A 19,212-nucleotide genomic window follows, 5' to 3' on the forward strand; every position below is an offset into this window, starting at 1 on the left:
CCTATTAAGTAAGACTAGCCCAAAAGAGAGAACATAGTATATTTCTTTCACCAGAAAGTGATACTTAAAAAGAAAAGAACTCTTCTCTTTCTACTCTAACATGTACATTTAAATGCATGCAGCCTTTCATTAAGGAGGGGGAAAATGTTGAGAAAAGAATAGTCTGAAATTTAATTTGTCATATATAAGCTCAATAAACAGTTGTTTTCATAAAAAGTTACTTTTTTTTTTTTTTTTTTGCTTAACTCTGTATAACTTGATTTTTATTTTCTTTACTTGGAAAATCATTGTCTTGCATTCTGTCCCTAGGTTATTTTTTTGAATCATCATTCACCTTTCTCGATTTAGCAGGCCTGGAGCACCACTTCAGATCTCTGGGTGGTGCTAGAAAACCTGGTACATAATCACTGTGGTTTGTTGATTCCTTTACCCATAGCTAGTTCTCAGGAAATGAGATCATCAGTAACTAAACCACCCTCATGTAGTTGCGATGCATGCTTAACATCATGTCGATAGACTAGAACTGTTGTTAGTCCCAGATTTTGTTGTTGTTACTATTCATTTTTAATATGGAGAGTTATTAATGGCTGACTCTAAAGATCTGGCACAATTCACCAACCTGATATGTAATATTCTGTCTACTGCAATTCAAGGAGACCCAACTTAAATCTTTTGTGTTTTTTTTTTCCTTTAAAATGTTTTTGGCATACTACACGTCATGCTTACTCTGCACGTGAAGACATAAAACCAGCTGCTTTGATGCATACGTTGCTCAGTTTTTAATAACAAGAAACCAGCAGTCTTCTAGGCAATAGACTGCATTTGGCCTGTTCTACATTCATAGGTGTCCTGTTGCCAACATGTGCACGCAAATCCTCATGCTGAATTTCGTTCACTTGAACAGTGCTCATAGATCCAAGAGAAATGTCGGCATGCCAAATGCAAGTGCTGATTTTCATGCAGTCATTTGTCAGCTTCTGAAAGTTGTTTTATGCAGTATATCCTCTAAGCCAAATGTAGAATTTTTTTTCTCCTGTATTGATCTACTCTATATCCTCTCAGATATAGATTAGGTATCAGAGATCAAAATATAAATCCCCTTTCTCACAAATACAGTTCTGACCAAGTTCTGTGACATATGATGCCCATGTATCCTGTCTCCAGTACTGAACAACACACAACACTCATAGATCAATGCAAAATAAACTTGCCAGCCTACAGAGGTCTTGTTCATATCCATAATAATGATGTTTTTCCTTTTAAAACACATTTCTGAATTTTCATTCCCCCTTCCGTTACCTACTTTGCTAGTTCTGAACACTCACTGAGTCATCCTAACATTAGATAAAGTGAGTAAATGATCACATGGGATAGGGGAGAATCTTTCTTTCTTTCCCCCAGCCAGTTACAGTGAGTCCTATGTAGTTCATAGACCTGGGGAGAGTAAAGGCAGTTTTCATGCACTGTATTTCTATGCATTTTTCTCTACCTACAGTGAATACACTTTAATCCACTAGATGAAACAGTTGAATAAAATGTCGATGTACTTGTCATAAACTATTGCAGATAATCCTTCAGCGTCCTCCTCCTTAATGTTATCGGTGCCCTGCTCTTGTGTCTGCTTCCAAAACAGTATGTGGATGTATCTGTGGATACCCAGAATATGAATCAGTGGAGCATTTAGGCACGTGCTCAAGCCTCACTGGATTTCAGCGTGGTTAAATGCTTCATTGAGTACCACTGAGGCTCAGTACATGCAAAAATGTAAGCAAAAGGAGAATGAGCTCTCCCAGCATCTTCCAGTTGCCATATCTCTGAATAGACATTTGCAGTAGAAGATATTTAGTTGGTGCAATTAGCTCTTTTTTGAGGGAGAAGAGAAAGCATGTAGCTGGACTGTTCAGCTCATTCTTCCTCTTTGGCCCTTTCTAACAACTTTCCATGGCACATACACACATGCACAAAGCACGTATGATCTGCATTCTTGAAGGAGCCATCATCCTCCCAACAGGGTGCAGATGCTGACTCTGCAGCAATTGCACAGGCAAATGCTGTAATGCTGCTCTAAAACGCAGAGAGACTAAAAGCAAAATAACCCCCTTTAGTATTGTATACCACGTGTGCATCACAAGAAGTCTGTAGCCTTCTACAGAGATTCATTTTCTTTATCTGTGTGTAGTTAGTCAATCCAAAACTGCAACTTCACAGCAGGTAGAAAATGACTCTAGTGGGAAATGCACCACTTTCACAGAGCTATGGGAGTGATATCTTTGAATTCCTCTTGTATTTACCATTGCTTCCCATGTGGACTAGCCTTCCCATAATCTTTCAGTATGATTTTATTGCAATGCTGACCATCTGCCTAGTAACAGTGCCTTGCCCAATGTCACTTTTGATTCAAGGGTTTTATCTGAACAACCTCATGTTTCCAAGCCCTTTCCCTGAAGCTCTCTATTTTGAGTCATGAGCAAGGGGGTTCTGACAATATTGAAAGGAACATGGAAATACCATCTTGGCTACTAGTATCTACTTCAACTCTTCCATTAAGGTCCTTGGATTGCAACCTGACTGACAGTCAGTGAACAGAATATTTCAGACATTTTAAATTTAAATTGGACAGTTTTGTGCCCAGTCTTTGAGTCACCTGTACAACGTCTGCTGAGAAGCCCTTTCTATTTTGAAAGTTCTTGTGGTAGAGCAGGAATGACCTAGTCATGTTTTCCTCCTCCCACTAGTGAGCTAGGAACTGGCATTACTGCATGTGGGCTGTCAATTAGCATTATCTCCATTTGTTTTAGATCCAGACAGGCGGTCTGTTTCAACAATGAACCTTTCGAAACATGTTGATCCAGTCATTAACAAGCGGCTCTCCTCCTCATCTGCAACATTACTAAATTCTTCAGACAGAGGTACAGTTTCAAAGAGGAAAAAAAAAAAAAAAAGCGAGAAATAAAATGTTCTATACTGATGTATGGCTTTGCACGTAAAACAAGTTTCTGAAGTCATTTTCTGTACTTTATCTAAACGGAGTGAAAACACTCCAAATGTGAAAAGTAAATGGTTGAACATCTCTTTTCCTGTGAGAAGAAAAATGTGTTTCTCATTTTTAAAACAAGAGAATTTACCTACACAATCTTCCTTCAGCAAACGATAAAAGCGGTGCTTCTGTCAGGTTTTTAGTAAATGAGGTACAGCAACTGAAAGAACACATCTCTCCATACTGCATGCAATCATTTATGACCTTTTATTTACATTAGGCCATTTTGTCATTATTTTGCTTTTCTTTTACTTTGGTAGTTGTTCTTGAATATCTTAGAACATGTTGCATGAAGCTTTAAAGCAGTTATTTTATTACCACTTCTGATTTTTTCTTTTAATGCAGGGATATGGGGATTTTTCATACGGTGTCTGTTTATTGACTTTGTCTTTTCAAAGATTGCTTTACTTTGGTGTATGTTTTTGATGTTTACAACTCTGCACAACTGATAAACAATCAGGCTTTTATAAGTTAAGGTAGCTGAATTGCTGCCTCTGTTCTGGGGTTTTATGGGGTTTTGAAGCACTGAGCCAAAAGGAGTTTAATAAAAGAATGTCTCTTGTATAACTTGTGCAAATAGCTTTGTAGTAAAGTACTCGACAGGGATTTTTTGTCCTCTACCGAGAATGAGAAGTTCTGTCCCATTTAAATCCAGATAAGTGCATATTTTCAGAAACAATTTTTAGAATGGAGCTTCAGTTGTATTGCAAAACCGATTCGTAGGCATCATGATTTGTATGGTTTAGGTGCCATGTTTTATGTGCATGCTCGTATGTTTGTTTCAGATTGATTTAACCATGTTAATCCTTGTGGGTTAACACAGTTGTGGAGTCTGGTAACCTGTGGAAAATAAGTTTTTTTCAGGAAATAATTTATTCCAAAGCTCCAATGCTTTTTCACTCTAAATGTGGAAACCTAAATAGTTTTAATTTTGTTACCTTTTAAGGTGTGTGTGTGTGTGCATATATATATATATTGTTTCCAGGTGGTCCTTTGCCAGGGTTGATTCTTTGAGGAAGGATCTCGGGAGGAAGAGGGAACAGCAGCAGGCATTAAATATGAAGGGTCGTATCCTATGGGTTGTAGCTTGAGGTGCTATAGTTTTTGCCACCAATTTCAAATTCTGGAGAAGTTAGACAGTACTAGGCAGTCTAATGACGGGGAGAGGGAAGGAATAAAGAAGTGAGGTCCATACATAAAATACTTTAAATGCCAAAGCATTCCTTGCTGGGCATCTCCATTAAAACCAGCACAGAACTCCTCAGAAGTCTCATCTCTTTTGCAGACTACAAGACAGAAAGCAAACCCAAATGCTATAAATGCCCTCTTGCTTGTGCAGTCACATACCCTGGTCTAGCTGAGCACACTGGGTAAGTGCTGCTGGCAGCCCAGGTGGCCTCAGCATCTTAAGACACGTGCTTAAAGGAATGATCTGCCTGTCTGCTCCCCTTTTCACCTTCCAGAGGGCACCCAATCATGTTTTGTCTTGTAACACATACTCCTACCCACAAAAGAGGGAGCTGGAGATGAGGATGATAAGCTTACCCTAAGTGGCTTACAGCTGTCATCAAGAACATGTCTTCTGTTAAGCAGTAGTTTATTGTTTTTATTTATTTATTTATTACTATTTGAAGGATGGGATTTATTATGGCCCAGCCAAATACAACAGTTTTCATTAATGAATTGCCTGATTAATTTCTATTAAATGCAGTACTGCTACATAGCTCTTTATGAGAATTTTATGATCAGCAGCTCAAACAGGCTTTTATGTGAGTGGTACAGGTCTGGATAGTTCAAACTTTATTATAAAATATGAAGAAACACATTCAGCTGGAGAAAGCTGCAGTCAACCAATGAATTTTGGTAATGGTGCTTTGTAAGGAAAACTTAGCAAGTGGATACTGTTGCAGATAAAGTATGACTTTCTTAGTTTTGAAAAGCAAAACCTGCACTGTAGTTATGTTCTTCTTCCTCTGCAGTGAGAGAGTTTCAAAACATGTGGTGGTCTTGATCACTGCATCACCTTTGCCACGTGTATAGAAGTTCAAGGGCTCCAGGGTTGTTACCTGCTGAAGGAGAACCTAAGGACAGAATAGTCTTTCCCATCTGCTCCTCAGCACTTTTGCGTCTCTCTGTGAGCAACCACCACGTATCAGTGAGAGTCTTTCCTTTGCGGTGCTCATCAGGAGACCTGTTAAATCCATGCCTCCCATCTGTTGCTAGAAGTAATCAGATGCTGTTGTTTGCTTACTTAGAATGTATTCTGCTGCTGCTAAGACAACTTTCCAGTGTTCAGGTGGTACATATTGAAGATAAATACAGATGACTGTAAGCAAGTCACTGTTGCCAGCTCCCTGACACTTTGTGGGATGTTGTTAGTTTTGTTTTGTTTTGGTGGTGATGGACTTTTCTTTTTTTCTTTTTTTTCTAGTCACAAGTTAGGCAACAAGGACCTTCATTAATATGTTTTAGCTAGCCTGTTAGTAGCTGGAGGTAGGGGAACTTCCACCAGTATCTCTACCAGGAATGTGTTTCCAACATAGGACCAAGAAGCAAATAGCCCTGAGATTAGCCTAGCATACCATGAGAGGAAAAAACAAAACCAAAAACAAACAATCAAAAAAACCTTTTCCCCTTCTCAGTCAGGTGTTTTGAAGTATTAAAGCTTGAAAACATCACCCCAAGGCTTTAAAAACAAGAGCAGCAAGAAAAAAGATAAAACAAAATGACTTCAATATTTTAAAGCTGTTATTATTTTCTTAGTATTTTGGGACACTCTTTGTTTTGTATTCAGCTTGCTTCAGTGTGAACTGTACACCAAAGCCCAGTTGTTCAAAGAATTTAGTTATTAATGCTGTTGTACTTGGAACTCGCTGAGCCCAGGTTTATCTGGCTGTTCTGGGTTGATGGTAATGCTAAGGACTGGTAGGGTACGTATTTTAAGTGTCAAGAGTGGTGTTTTCAGGGAGCTGTGCATTGGGAAAATTCCTTAAGCGATGACGGCGATCTACAAAACCTACATGTGTTTAAATGAACTCCGACCTAAACCCGCTTTAGAGATTTAGGGAGATTCACCTCCAAGCTCCTGGCTGAAACTATTTTGACACCTTCAGACCACTGCTTGAAATAGGCCAACAAAACCCCGCGCCTGTCTCTTAGCTCCCAGTTGGAGCATGCCAGCTAACCCTCTCCCAGACACTGCCTTGGTGCCGCTGGTTGGGGGCTGTGGGCACAGCACTGCTTCCAGCAGGCAGGGTGAGCAAGGTACGGCCTCTTCACAGTATTGTGCTGTGGGGCCTCACATGTAAGATCTGCAGCTGGCCCCCAGGACCAGATTGCATTGTGGCATTTACTTATCAGCTTTTTGCAGCTATACAAACAAACTCCAATAAGTTCTCGGTATGTACGGTGATGACTTATTGGCCTAAAGTTTCAGGGATCACTTTCTAAGGTGTGGAGCCAATTTCTGTGTAGCATTCTTACTCCTCTGATGAGTTGTATGGTCTTTGTTAACGATGGTGGAAGAATTTCTCCAGACTCAGCACCTAGTAAAGCCTGAGATGACAAAAAAGAAGGTGCTGTCCTGCAACAGTAGGCTTAAAAATGATCATACTAATCACAGTGCACAGTGAAGAAAGGAAGCAAAGATATTGCCACTGTTGTATACAGTTTAATGGAAGTCCTTTGATTTTTTTTTTTCTTCATTGTTAAATAGCAAGTTTAATGATGATGTGTGTGCTGTAATGGAGGTCTCTTTGGTGTATTTTGTGTCTCTGTATAATCTGTGCCAACACACAAAGGAGCTATTAATCCCAGAGAGCGCTGGCAGCAGTACATTATGTAAGGACACTTATCCAGAGAGCCTGCTGTGTCGGAGAGTGCTATATTTCTCTATTAATGACACTTACTGAGTTAGCAGAATTTAGGGGAGCAGTTTGAGAGATGAAAAAACAGCACCGAGGGCAGATTAGGCCATTGTGTTCTCATAGGACGAGATTATCGAGATCAGCCCCTCTTTTCATGGGGCTCACTGTGGAGTGAAGACAGATTCCAAGTTTACAGCTATTAGAAGTGATGAATCTCCTGTGTTAAAAATGCAATTTAGTCTCAGCTTTGTTGCAGCCAGTCATGTCAATGAATGTTTTAGAGACTACACCTCCTCAATTCAAGTGGCAGGTTTCTTGCCATAGACACCAAACTTAGGGCAAGGAATGCTGAGGTGTAAGATGACATGCTTTCACCCCCAACACTGAGATTATTGCTATGGCCTAAGCTTAGTACAGTGAACTCTGGGAACTAGTTGAATGTTTTGTTCTGTTATGCTCCTAGTAACACCCTTTATTTATTGCATCAGAATATCCAAGAACCATCCAGTTATATTGAACAATAATTTATAGGATTCTTTTGGATACTCCTTTGCTGTAATTAATGTTTAAGTATTATTAAAAAGAAAATTAAAAAAAAAAAAAGAATTTTTATAAGGCAAAGGGAAAATACTGGCAAGCTAAATTTGAGTGTTAGCAGCTAGATCAGCATGCCTAAAGTGTTTTCAAAACAGACTAACAATGCAAAAAGTTGGGTCTTGTTACTGTTGTAAATCAAAAACTTGTCATTAGGGGGATTTCTCACAGAATTAGTGATCAAGTGCACACCATGTATAACTGAGATGACTGTAGCTGCTGAGCCTGGTATCTTCAGCTCAGGCACACTGTATCCTTTTGTGATGCTTTGACAAAGCCTCTTTCAATGGCACAAATCTGTATATTAATAAAAAAACACTGTTTTTTTCTAGGCTGGAAGACTGCAGAAGTTGTTTTAGAAATTGATCTTATTTATTTGTATGTAGTATGTAGAAAGAGTTTGGGACACAAACTTTTTCAGAGTCTGTATTTAGGAATGACAATAGCTCTCCTAATAAAGAAGTTATCATCCCATTCTTGATAGTAGGGAATGTGGGATATGTGCAAAATAGCAATATTAACCTGAACAATTTAGCCTAATGTTACAGGCAGTAGCACAAAATAAACATTCAGCACTGTGTGCTCCATAGGAATTCCTCTACTAAAATTGAATAAGAATAAAATGCAAAACAGAGTGATTGTATGGTTTGGGTCTCTAAAGCACGGTTTAAAATTTTCCATGGGTATGTAGCAATGAAGTTGCAATACTAATACTTCTGCAACGCGAAGTCCTTTGCAGTGTCTGATCTAACATCTTGCTTGTATGATGCACGTTCAGCTCGCCGTCTACAGCTCAGTCCATGGGAGAGCAGCATCGTTAGCAGGCTCCTGACGCCCACTCACTCATTCCTGGCACGAAGTAAAAGCACAGCTGCTTTGTCTGGAGATGCAGGTAAACTTCCAAGAGCAGAGACTTCATGTCTCAGCCACTTACTTTTCCAGGTTCCCTGTGGGATGCTGTAAAGTTACCTATCTAATCAAGCGTGTACGGTAGCATCCCAGAATGAGCTTGAAAAACATGGACTAGATGGCGTGACAGCATGAAAACTTCTGCTACACTTTCTTGTTTGCTATGCCTCTTTCTCTTTCTTCCCCCAGCTCTCTCTTAATTTATCTTTTACTTCTTCATCAGTGTAACAGAATAATGTAACACACACAGGGCAACAGTGTCATGCTGTCAGTGGCTGTTTAAGCATGCTTGCAGTGCTGTAAAGAGTGGTTTCAGCACACCCACTGCCAATGCTGTGAGCTGCTTTCTGCAAAGAAGTTGCCTTCTGCAGCAGGGCACTTCCTACAGGGAACGTGTTGGACTTGTAAAGTGGTAGGCCCTGATTGCAGTGGATTTAATAGCATGTAAAGTTAAATGTGCAGGTTTAGTGAGGTTTCAGTAATGGTAAAGTTCCGTGCCAATCCCAGAACGGCTCTTTGATATGCCACCGAGAGGAAAATTAGCACACAAAAATATGTAAATACAGCAAGGTGATAACTTAGGGCCCAGGCAAAACTATATTTCAAAGACAACCAGGACATACTGGTTTATTATGTATTTTAGGCACATGACAACTGCCTTTTTTCTTATCACAGGTTGTTTTATGATCACGCACTAGGGATTTTACCATAGCAGGAGTATGCTGCTGCACATGCTGAATGTTTAAGTCTAGGCAAGTCTTTCCTGTTTAATATGGGTAGATCTTTATTTTAATTAAAGGGCATAGAAGGTAAGAGGGAATAGAGATCTGCTAAGATTACTTTTAAAGAAGCTTTCACTTAAGAACTCTTATCACTAATTAGGCTGCAGTACGTTTCCATTGGGGGTAGCGCTGGAGGAGCAAAAATGTGGATGATATTCTTCAAACAGTGGAATTAACAAGTAGAAATGCCTTTTAGAGCTTCATGTCTTTTAAAGCAACAGCTTCTAAAATGAAAATTTAATGTCATCTACCAAGCAGGATATTGGAAATTCATCTCTTCACTAGGGAATAGCTGAGGAAAGTGTCTTGATTTTGTTAGTGGTTACTTAACTGAAGCAAGTATGAAGACTTTTCTGTGACTGCTATTGTTTTATACTGAACAATAAGCTCTAAACTGAACAGAATATTGAGAAAGATTGCAAATAGCACAGTCATCACTTTGAGGTAACTCCCCAGAAATGCCTTGTCTACACTAACTGGAACTGTACCACCCGGAAAAATAATCCATCTTTTCATTGTTTTCCAGGTATTATTCTCTAGGAGCAATAATTGCAGTTCCTTCATGCAGGACACTTCCTGGAGATTAATGATCAGGTGGTGGTAATGGCTCACAGCTGTGCTCTGAGCACTCCACTCGTCCCAGCCTATCATTATGCCCTAGAAAATTACCCTGCCCTTTGGCTGTAAAGATGAATTACAGTGAAAAAAAAAATCAAAATCAAATTAAATGTGGATTCATAGCCTTAAAAATGAAGTTAAGTGAACTATTAGGAACTATTAGGGACATCCAGCATAAGAGTACATCTGGATCTTTTTTTTTTTAAACAAAACTCCAAAACCAAAATGTTTTTTTAAATAACTCTCCAAAAGCTCCTCTCTGTATGTAATCCTGTTGGTATATCCTGATTCACTGGGAGTGTCTCATATAGCATTGTTTGGCAACCTTGCAAATGAAAATGTACTGCTTGTCTTTCAGCATTTATGATGTCATCCTCTGTGGTAACTTCAGATAATCAGCGTGCAGCAACAGAATTGATTCACAGAGGGTGAAAAATGCATAAATTATAAGCTGTTTAAGTGTATGTTTTGCCACTGCCTCCTGTCTGGTTAGATATGCTCAACTGAAAAAAAATAAAAATGTTTTCTTGTTTTTCAATTTTTACAAGTCAGTCACCTTTTAATACCTCATTAAACGTAAATCCCTATAAATAAGTCAAGCATGAGTGCCCTTGCTATAAAATTTACATGAGACTTCCTTTATTCATAACGTTAATCTCTCAGTGTGGGAGAATTTGCAGTTAGGACTGTTAAGTCCATGAAGTACTGTTAAGTCCGTGAGCTGTAACAGCAGCTGTACTGCAGTAAGACTGGAAGAAATAACTGTGTAGAACTGTGTGTTCTTTCAAGTGTGCTCAGAGGGATCTAAAGGCAAGAAATGTTTTCTATTTAGGAAAATGAGGATGTCATTTTTTAATTATTTCTTTTTAAGGGGTGGTGGGTAGAGAAGCTATCCTATAGAAGCTCTACTCTTTTCCTTCAAGCAATGTCCCGAATAATAATTATGCTAAGACTATACTAAATGACCAGGAGAGAGACAATCAGAAACAGACAAATAAAACTTTGCAGCGGTAATATAATTTTCAGGTAAATCAAGAGAAAGTCTGAGAATACCTCACCGCAAGTTTCCAATGATGCATCTTGCAGTGTCACATTTCTCTTTGAGACTGCCATCAGAACACCATACACCTAATAATTTGCCATTGGCAAGAGATCTATTGGTAATAGTCTTTGTCCTTGTGCAAACCAAAGAAAACTGCCTTCCTGGTTATTCTTTCAAGTATTTATTTCCAGGCTGATTTATTGTCTTCGGTCTGCTTTTTGTAACATGTAAAGTACTTTGCTGTCAAGAATGTGTTCAAGATGGCTGTTACTGTACCATTATCAAGAAATATTAAAAGTTCTTTTCTAGGCTTCAGATATTCTTTAAAAAGGGAATTTTTAAAAAAACACATTGCTTATTAAAACTTGTAGAAAGCAATCAATATCACTGATTTCCCAGATGAAACTGTTTTCTCTTAGTGTGTTTTGATCTTTGTGTGTCTCCTTTTATTTTCCTCTACTTCCAAGGCCAATTAATAGGAATTCAATTTTAGTTTGATTGTTTTCTATTCCCAATGTAGTTGAAATTCATGTCAATGCATATACTAAGCTAATCAATTTCAGACAGGCTGTTTTGTCCAATGCTTTTTCAGAACAACCAGCTGTGTAAAAGCTTAACAGAAAAATATTTTCCACTACCCAGTTATGTGACATACATCTTAATTTATTTAAAAGATATTATTGGTTTACAAATGGAAAAGTACACGAGTACTTACTAGAATTGTGTCATTACTATACACATGGCTAAGCTAAGGTATCAAGTTATGGTTCTGATTTGAGAATTAGTCATTCCTCTATTTATTAATACCTTCTTTCTTTTCTCTTTCTCTATTGTTTCTTTTCCTGCTGGCTTTCCTCTGTCAATTCTCCACTGCTGCTCTCTAATTAAAATTAATAATTAACAAAAACAACCAACACCGTAGTTATCCCCATTTGTCCCCGTTCAGCATCTTGCAGCCCCATCAGCCCTCTGTCCTACAAGAGCATGAGCTGTAGGAATGCAGCAGACCGAGCAAAACTTTTTGCCTCTACTGATGCTATTGGACGCAGGAGGACACCTCATCTTGCAGGGGTAAGCATGCCGGTTGTATGTAAGTTGGTGTCTCAAGCCGTAACCACCTGATTGAATTTCTTGCTGGAATAGGAATAGTTATGAATCTGATACTCAACTCTGCAGGCCCCCACAGCCCCCAGTTTGTTCCATTGTTGGTTGGATTTTAACTGTGTATATTACATTATCTGGTGACATAGCCCGATAACACACTAAAGAATCTGCTTGGAAAAAACACCCATGTTTGTAGAGCAGGTACCTCAGCTTCTGATGAGGCACAGAGGCTGCCACGCAGAGTTGTCCTTTTCACTTGTGGATTCTCTGATTTAAAGACCCAAGGCGGTGTTGCAACTTTCCCCGGACAGGAATCTTTTCCCCAGCCACCTGTTTTCACCTGTTATACAGGCAGACCAAATTCATACTGACTGCACTCCAAGCCAACAGGATGCAGTCAGTTTCATTTAAAATACCATTTTCTGAACCTAGGTAGTTATAATTTTTCTTGTACTCTGCAGCCTGAGTTTTAGAGTATGATAAGTGTGAAGTCATCTCTGCAAATGATTTGTGTAAGCAGAGCTTCTGTTTTCATTTGGTCTGATGGGCAAAACAGCAGGAGGCAGTGCTGCTATTAATATCTTTGTTGGAAGCAGTGTTAGATGAAAGTAGCATGAATCATAGCCAGTATTAATCTTTGAGGCAGATGACAGTCTATTGAAGTTGAGGCTGAGGCATAGCTTTGGGGTATGTGTGTAGAGAAACCTCACACTATGTGAAGAGAACATTGTAAGCTCCAGGGCTATCAGTTTGGCACCTCTCAGGTCTTTCTCATCGTTTTGTTTTTAAATTAAAAAGAAGGAAGGTTGATATGTTTTGGTGAAGGAGATGATGTAAGAATAACGTTAATACCGAATGACAGAGTTAAGAGCTATTTTCAGTAGCTTGCATGTTATGGAGAACCTTTTATTTTATCGGTAAACTTATGTAGGAATTCAGGTTTTTGGCTTTATTGAGAATAAACCTGCTGATGCTGTGTTTTCGGGACCAATGAGGTAGATCCTATTTAGACAGTTTTTGCTAGTGAGTCAAAATTATTTTTCATTTTAATTCATTTATTCTGGCTCTGTACGCTCAGATGACTTGGGTGATTATCATCATATTAATCAGTACAACTCTAGTAAATGATATTGGCAAATAGCTGGCTAATTACTCTCAAGTAACAACTTCTGGATTGAAGGACCACCTGTTGCTAATATTAAGTGATGTTTCTGGCAATTTAAAATAACTAATTGTATCCATAACATCAAAAAACAAACAAACAAACAAAAAAAAACACTCCTGGACTTATGAAGATAAACCAAAGGTTTATGTGCTCATGAAGTTGTTTTCCATCGTTCTTTTGCAGTTGTTAAACTGATTTTCATTTCAGGAGAGAGAATTGTTACAGAGCTCTTAACTAGTGCTGCATGCTGCAACTCCAAACATGTTTATTTGTTTTTAAATAGAACGATCTTTCATAGTTCTCATCATGAGATAAAAAATAAGGAATGAAAATGATGAAATCACTATGACACACAAAAACCAATGGCAAAAAAAAAAAAAAAGGTGCTGGCAAATCATCCAAGAAAAAAGAGAATAGGATAACTGTTGTACCATATTTCAGGGCTGCAGGGCATCTGTGGTGTTGATGCATAACCATGAAAACAAAAACCCTGTGCTGTATAGGGACTGCAAATAAGTGGGAGTCTGGGGAGTGGTTTGGTTTTTTTTTGTTTGTTTTTTTTTTTTTTGTGAAATCCGGTCTTTATGACAAATAAGAAGCAGAGGAAGACACTGTGTGGCAAACAGCATAGATCAAAATTTAGAAGGTAACTTTTTGCCTCTGTAAAAATTAGTGCCTTATGTGTAAAGACAGTAGAGTGCATAATTAAGAAGGATTCTTGTTGTCGATTGCATATTTACTGACAGACAGTGTCAGACTATGGAAGCTTATTAATGAACTTGTCAAACAGGCTGTAGAAACTTCTGACTCAGCACTACTTTTTCTCAGCCCCCTAACCCTTCATCCTTAACTGAGTTTGATTTGCTTTCTTTAGCCATGTGAACTCTGGCTTGACTTTGTCTTTTTGTTTGCTGAACTATAGACTGACAAAAAAGAAAAGGAGAGAGACCATTTGTCATCTACCTTCTCAGCCAGCTTTAAAGGAGGTCATTTTTCTTCCAACCCCAAAACTAGATCACCAGCTCCCTCTCCAGTTTGGTAAGCCAAGTACATGCTTAGCTGGAGGTTGAGCTATAGGCAGCTCTAATTGTTGTATTAATTACATGTTAGTCTCCACAGGAAAATCAATGCAAACTTATTTGGTGGTATAGATTTTTTCTCTCTGCAACAGAAGAAAGATGGTACTGCTTTTAGAAAAAGAAATTGCTGTTGCTTTAAGAATGGGGTAAAATGAGGAATGTACTTGCTTTCTTCCCTCTTGGCTGGGTCAGTGCTCACACTTCTGGAGAGTTGCAAAGAGAAGCATTTTGCATGAAAGCTAATTGCTTGCTCCAGGAGTTCTGCTTGATAGCAGAGAAATAGAGAGGTTGTTCTGTATTTAGCTATTGCACTTATAGAGGTGATATGTAGGTGGTGTCCAGCAGAACGTGTCTCATAGCGATTGTCACTCTTTGTGGTTACACAGGCATGCATCAAAGTCTTTGCCTTCTTTGCCTGGCACACCCAAGCAGGTAACTTCACCTGGTTCCTCCAAAGTGTCCTCTGCTCAGGCACGTCCTCCTTCTCCTGGCAATATCCGGCCTGTCAAAAAGGAGGTCAAACCTGAGAGTGAGAAGAAAAGACCAGAAAAGGCAGATGAAAAGGTCACTCAAGAGAGGACAGAAGAGAGTAAAGGAACATCAGCAGGTGCTGACGAATCTGCAAATCAAGAAGAGGTTGCTGTCCACACAGAGGTTGGTCAAGGTAAGGAGAGATTCCCCTTCAGATTAAGGAATGCCTGCACATCTTTCATGTTCTTTTTTCACTTTCTCTGAAAGTAGCTTTAAATAGTTTTCTGTCAAGTGTTAATCTAAATTCTTCAGAACGTTCCTGCAGGTGTATGTTCATTATGAGAGAAGTGTAAGCAGGCTGAAGCCCTTGTGTCTGTATCAGACAGAACAACAGGCAGGCCTGCCTCGCACAGTGTGGCTTCACATCCCTTTTCTCTAACCTTTTGGACCAGGACTTTGTCCCTCACAACAATATGCAATTTCCCAGACTCTGAAGTAGAAGAACAGTGGTCTAAAAGCTAACAATACAGGGAGCCATCACGTAAGGGCGAGATGCGTGGTCAGAGTGCCCCAGCTCTGCTAGGCACTCAGTACAGAGGTACTGACAGCATTAAACTGTACCAGCTTACCTATAATATTGAAAGAGTACCGCATCATAGGGAAGATTGGCAGGACAAAGTAGAATGCAGAGGAGAACCAAAGAGAGGAGCAAATAGGAGCATGCAAAATTTTTCAGGGAAAAAGTTATTTAAAAAAAAAAAAAAGAAAGAAAATCAACACATCTACAAACCCTGAAAAGCAGCAAGGCAGGAAAAAAAAAAGTAGATACAAACTAAAATAATGATCATAAAATGTATGAAGTGGAAAAGGTGAATCTTAAATTGAAAAATGTAGGTCTGTTCTAGCAGACATTTTAGACCATTGTAAGTATGGTAAAAACTGTCTCAAGGATGGGATAGAATGGCCGTTGTGACCACTGCGATTCCCAGGGTGGGTTACCTGGGGTCTTAATTTAAAGCTCATAGATTCCCTTATGATTGTCCTTCAGAAAACAGTTTTAAGTGTTAGTAATGCTGTATTTAACTGCAGGGTGCGTAGTTGCATGTTGATCTTCTGCAAGAAAACCTGTTGTGAATTGATTTGTTTTTAGTAAGTTCTGTTACAGTAGTTGCAATCTGGTACCTAGGTCCTGCCACACAAGGTGCAATCCCACAAACAGCTTACAGGATGGATGAAAATAATAAATGGATGCTATGGTAATGGATCTGTTGGTAACGGGCATGTGAATAAGGGTTAAGATAACTGGGATGATGGTGTGGGCTTTCACTGCTTTTCTGATAGCGTTTTTGTAATGTCACAGAAAAGGAAAACATTTCCCTTTCAAAGTATTTCAGGGATACAGCTAAGGTAACCTTGCAAATGTGTACAGGCTGGACTTCCCAAGGTCCAAAGTACAGGCCAGAGAAACACAGCGATGCTTGATTGCCTGCTTAGCTCAGGAGGAAGAGAGGCTCAACTTCTCTGCAGTCGGTCAATATTTGAGTTAGTGAAAAGGTTACTTAGCATGGAAATAGGTTATCTGTGATAAAGGAATTTGAAAGTCAGGTAGTTTGTATTCACAGCAGAGAAACAGGTAGTGGAGAGGGGCAGAGGAGAAGTGGCAAGCAGCATTTCAAATTGGATGTATTTTATCAAAACCAGAGGACCAAACCACAAGTGGCTGGAACCCTGTGACTGAGACGTCAGGCATTTTACATCTGAGGCTAGAGGACAGGCCTTGTGCTGCAGGGGGAGGCCCAGACTGCCACAACAACCTGGTTGAATCCAAGAATCTAGAGGGGAGCAAATGCAGCATTTGTGTCTAAAGCGACATTGCTGATGTCTCCTGCACCTGAGCTGCAGGTGAAAAAGAGCTGCTTTCAGCCTCAGCCTGAACTGCCCCTTAAATTATCTGGCTCAGATACCTGCTGGATGGGTAGACACAGGAGCCTGGAGGTCAGCTGGTAATGATCACTGATTGAGCTATTCAAGCTTTTGCAGTCAAATGTCATGATTTCCCCAATTTCATTATAATTTTAATGGTATTTTGGGTGTGCCTTTGCAAGCTGTCATCATCCTTTCTGTCAGCAGGCCAGGTGCGCACTGAATGAGCTACTTGTTAGCCAGATGCATCACCTGAGGGAAGAGGTGAACCCCAGGCAGTGCAAAGCTGTGCTCCCTTCAGGAGTGACAGCCCTGCCTTGGTCCATGTCAGTAAATGAAAAACGACCGAGGTGCAGGAACTCTGTCATTTCTACTGTTAAACTATTACAAGTAGTCTCTGGTATGTTTCTGGTCTAGGTTGTAACTGCAACCCCACATTTTCTTCTGTCCCCAGGGCTACTAAGAGCATAGCTTTAAAGGATTCCCAAGCTTTAGGAGTGTTTTTTTTTTTTTTTTTCCTATCTGACCAGGGTTTTCTGAGTTCCCCACTTTGTCTTGGGGGTTAGCCCAAGCCAGGGCTGCTCCCAGGGGTGGACCAAATACCCGCTTTTGCAGTGTGAGGCTAAACTGTGCCACTTCACCTCAGGGCTAGGGAAGAGACCCTGGTACTCTTCAGATGTTGTCATGGTGTGCCCATAGCCTTTGAATTCAAGATGAAGGCCCAGCAGCAGTTATAGAAAGACATGCCTTTATTGTACTTGATAACAGAAGATAATTCAGTAGATGAGAGCACTGAATACATAGAAAGGAGCTGAATTTGTGTTTGTGTATAATGAGGTGTAGGAGGGGGCATCAGAGAGGAAACCCTTATTGGAAGTTGTTGGTGAGGTGAGAAAAATAACATTCTGAAGAGTGGTTAAAAATGTAGATCTGTCATCTCCTTGTCATTCCTGATGACTTACTTCACATGTATCTTCTTGGGCTCTGATTTCCTTGCCAGTTCAAACACTTCCTGATGCATTTTTGTCTGCACTGCCAGATGTGATTACCCTGAGAGTGCTTCCTGCAGTTAGCTTGTGTGTTGTTAATGGTCCCTGGCCTCTAGAGAAAACATGTAGTTTAGGTGCTCTGTACCTGTGCTAGAAAATGACAGGCAAACTTGCAGAAATGTGAACAGTGTTTAACTTGAGAAATATCTGTAATGCCTTCTCTACCGGGTGGCTAAAGGCAGCGAAAGCTGATCCTGGTTAAAAAATTATTATAAAGGCAGGTGCTCACCTCACCATTGTAAAAAATAATGAAAATAAATAAATAAAAGAGGGAGGAAAAATACCTCAATGAGAATAATTTTAATAACTTAGTGACAGCAAAGTCTATTAAAGTTTGAACACAAGCTATAGTTTGCCAATAGTGGCAAAGCTTGTAAGAAGGTATGCTCTGGTCCTGTGTGTAGTCTTGTGGGTCATCATCCCCAGCGTATGTTGAAAGCACCTGTAGGAATTCTATTTGTCTGGTAAAGGTTGGAATAACTGCAAAACTGGTGCCAGTTTGTGCCTTAACGTTACTTAAGGTTACTTCAGGCAGCTGATGCTTGAGATCACAAAGTCACCAAGAGAGATTGGCCTATCATGAAAAAGTCAGGCCCTGGTATTCAGTTATAGACTATCAAACGGAAGAAAATATATTTTTGTATTTCATTTCTGGTGTTTGAATAGAATCAGGAGAAAATTAGCAAATGTGATGACAGGGACTTTCTGAGACAGCGTATCTCCTACTGAGACCCTCTCAGACTTTATTCTTCTGATGACAAAGTTAGCTTAGCCTTTCAACTGAAGCTGCTTTCACATGTTCTGTAAAAGCATACTTCCCTTGAGCAATATGTATCCTTAGCATCTAGATTTTTTCCCTCTGAATCATTTATAAAACCATGTAAGCTTGAAGATACTTTACAATCAATTTTGAAACTATTTTCTGTTCCCTTCAAGAGAAGTGTGTATGTGCACGTGAAAAGTGAGAGTGTGAAAAGTGTGTCATCTTGGCTACCGTGTCTGTGCAAACCACTTTTCCATCCCATCTATTTCAGCAGCCAGCCCATCCTTATCTCCTGCTCCACCAGCACTTTCTCCGCCACCAGCCCCCGCGAAGACCTCTGCAGGTACAACTGATCCTGAAGAAGCAACGAGGCTGCTGTCTGAGAAGAGGCGCCTTGCCCGTGAGCAGCGAGAACGGGAGGAGCAAGAGAGGAGGGAGAGAGAAGAGCTTGAAAGGTGATCCTAGACCTCTGCAGTGGAGAAGAAATGTTTTTAGCTGCTTCATAGCAGCTGTTTGTGTATTTTGTCGTTGTATTGTGATATACGAAGCACAGTACTGAACTGCAGGAGACACAAGTTCCTCCCCCCAAAAAATTGTTTTCAGTTGGATTTCTTCATAGAAGCAATATACACCTAAGCAGATCTGTAAGGTTAAAAGCTATCCCAAATAGATATGTACTTCATTGGCAGTTTAAAATAGAGCATTGCTGAATGCAGGAACAAGGCAAAGTCAGTTAAAATAGACTGGATTCCCAAAAGGCTCATGACACTGTCCCTCTCAAAAGAAAATAAGCTGCTGTAGTGTAAGCAT

At 39.7% G+C, this 19,212-nt stretch overlaps 1 protein-coding gene and 1 long non-coding RNA gene across 14 annotated transcripts in view; both read left to right on the forward strand.

Annotated features, from left to right (window-relative positions):
• Positions 1-19,212, forward strand: part of MAP7 (microtubule associated protein 7) — a 110,539-nt gene that overhangs the window by 75,970 nt on the left and 15,357 nt on the right. For 9 of the 13 annotated variants that reach the window (XM_068677320.1, XM_068677316.1, XM_068677324.1 and 6 more), the window contains 6 exons: positions 2,799-2,909; positions 8,276-8,389; positions 11,771-11,919; positions 14,040-14,155; positions 14,583-14,860; positions 18,674-18,857. In XM_068677320.1, coding sequence (XP_068533421.1) covers positions 2,799-2,909; positions 8,276-8,389; positions 11,771-11,919; positions 14,040-14,155; positions 14,583-14,860; positions 18,674-18,857 — 952 coding nt within the window. The remainder of the gene's footprint in view (positions 1-2,798; positions 2,910-8,275; positions 8,390-11,770; positions 11,920-14,039; positions 14,156-14,582; positions 14,861-18,673; positions 18,858-19,212) is intronic. The other 4 variants (XM_068677313.1, XM_068677315.1, XM_068677318.1 and 1 more) reach the window with 4 other exon arrangements.
• On the forward strand, positions 2,917-7,513 carry LOC137854201 (uncharacterized). The gene is made up of 2 exons (XR_011095011.1): positions 2,917-6,059; positions 6,107-7,513. It is a non-coding gene; the product is annotated as an uncharacterized lncRNA (long non-coding RNA).

Source organism: Anas acuta, chromosome 3 (assembly GCF_963932015.1).
Source record: "Anas acuta chromosome 3, bAnaAcu1.1, whole genome shotgun sequence".
Taxonomy (NCBI): Eukaryota; Metazoa; Chordata; class Aves; order Anseriformes; family Anatidae; genus Anas; species Anas acuta.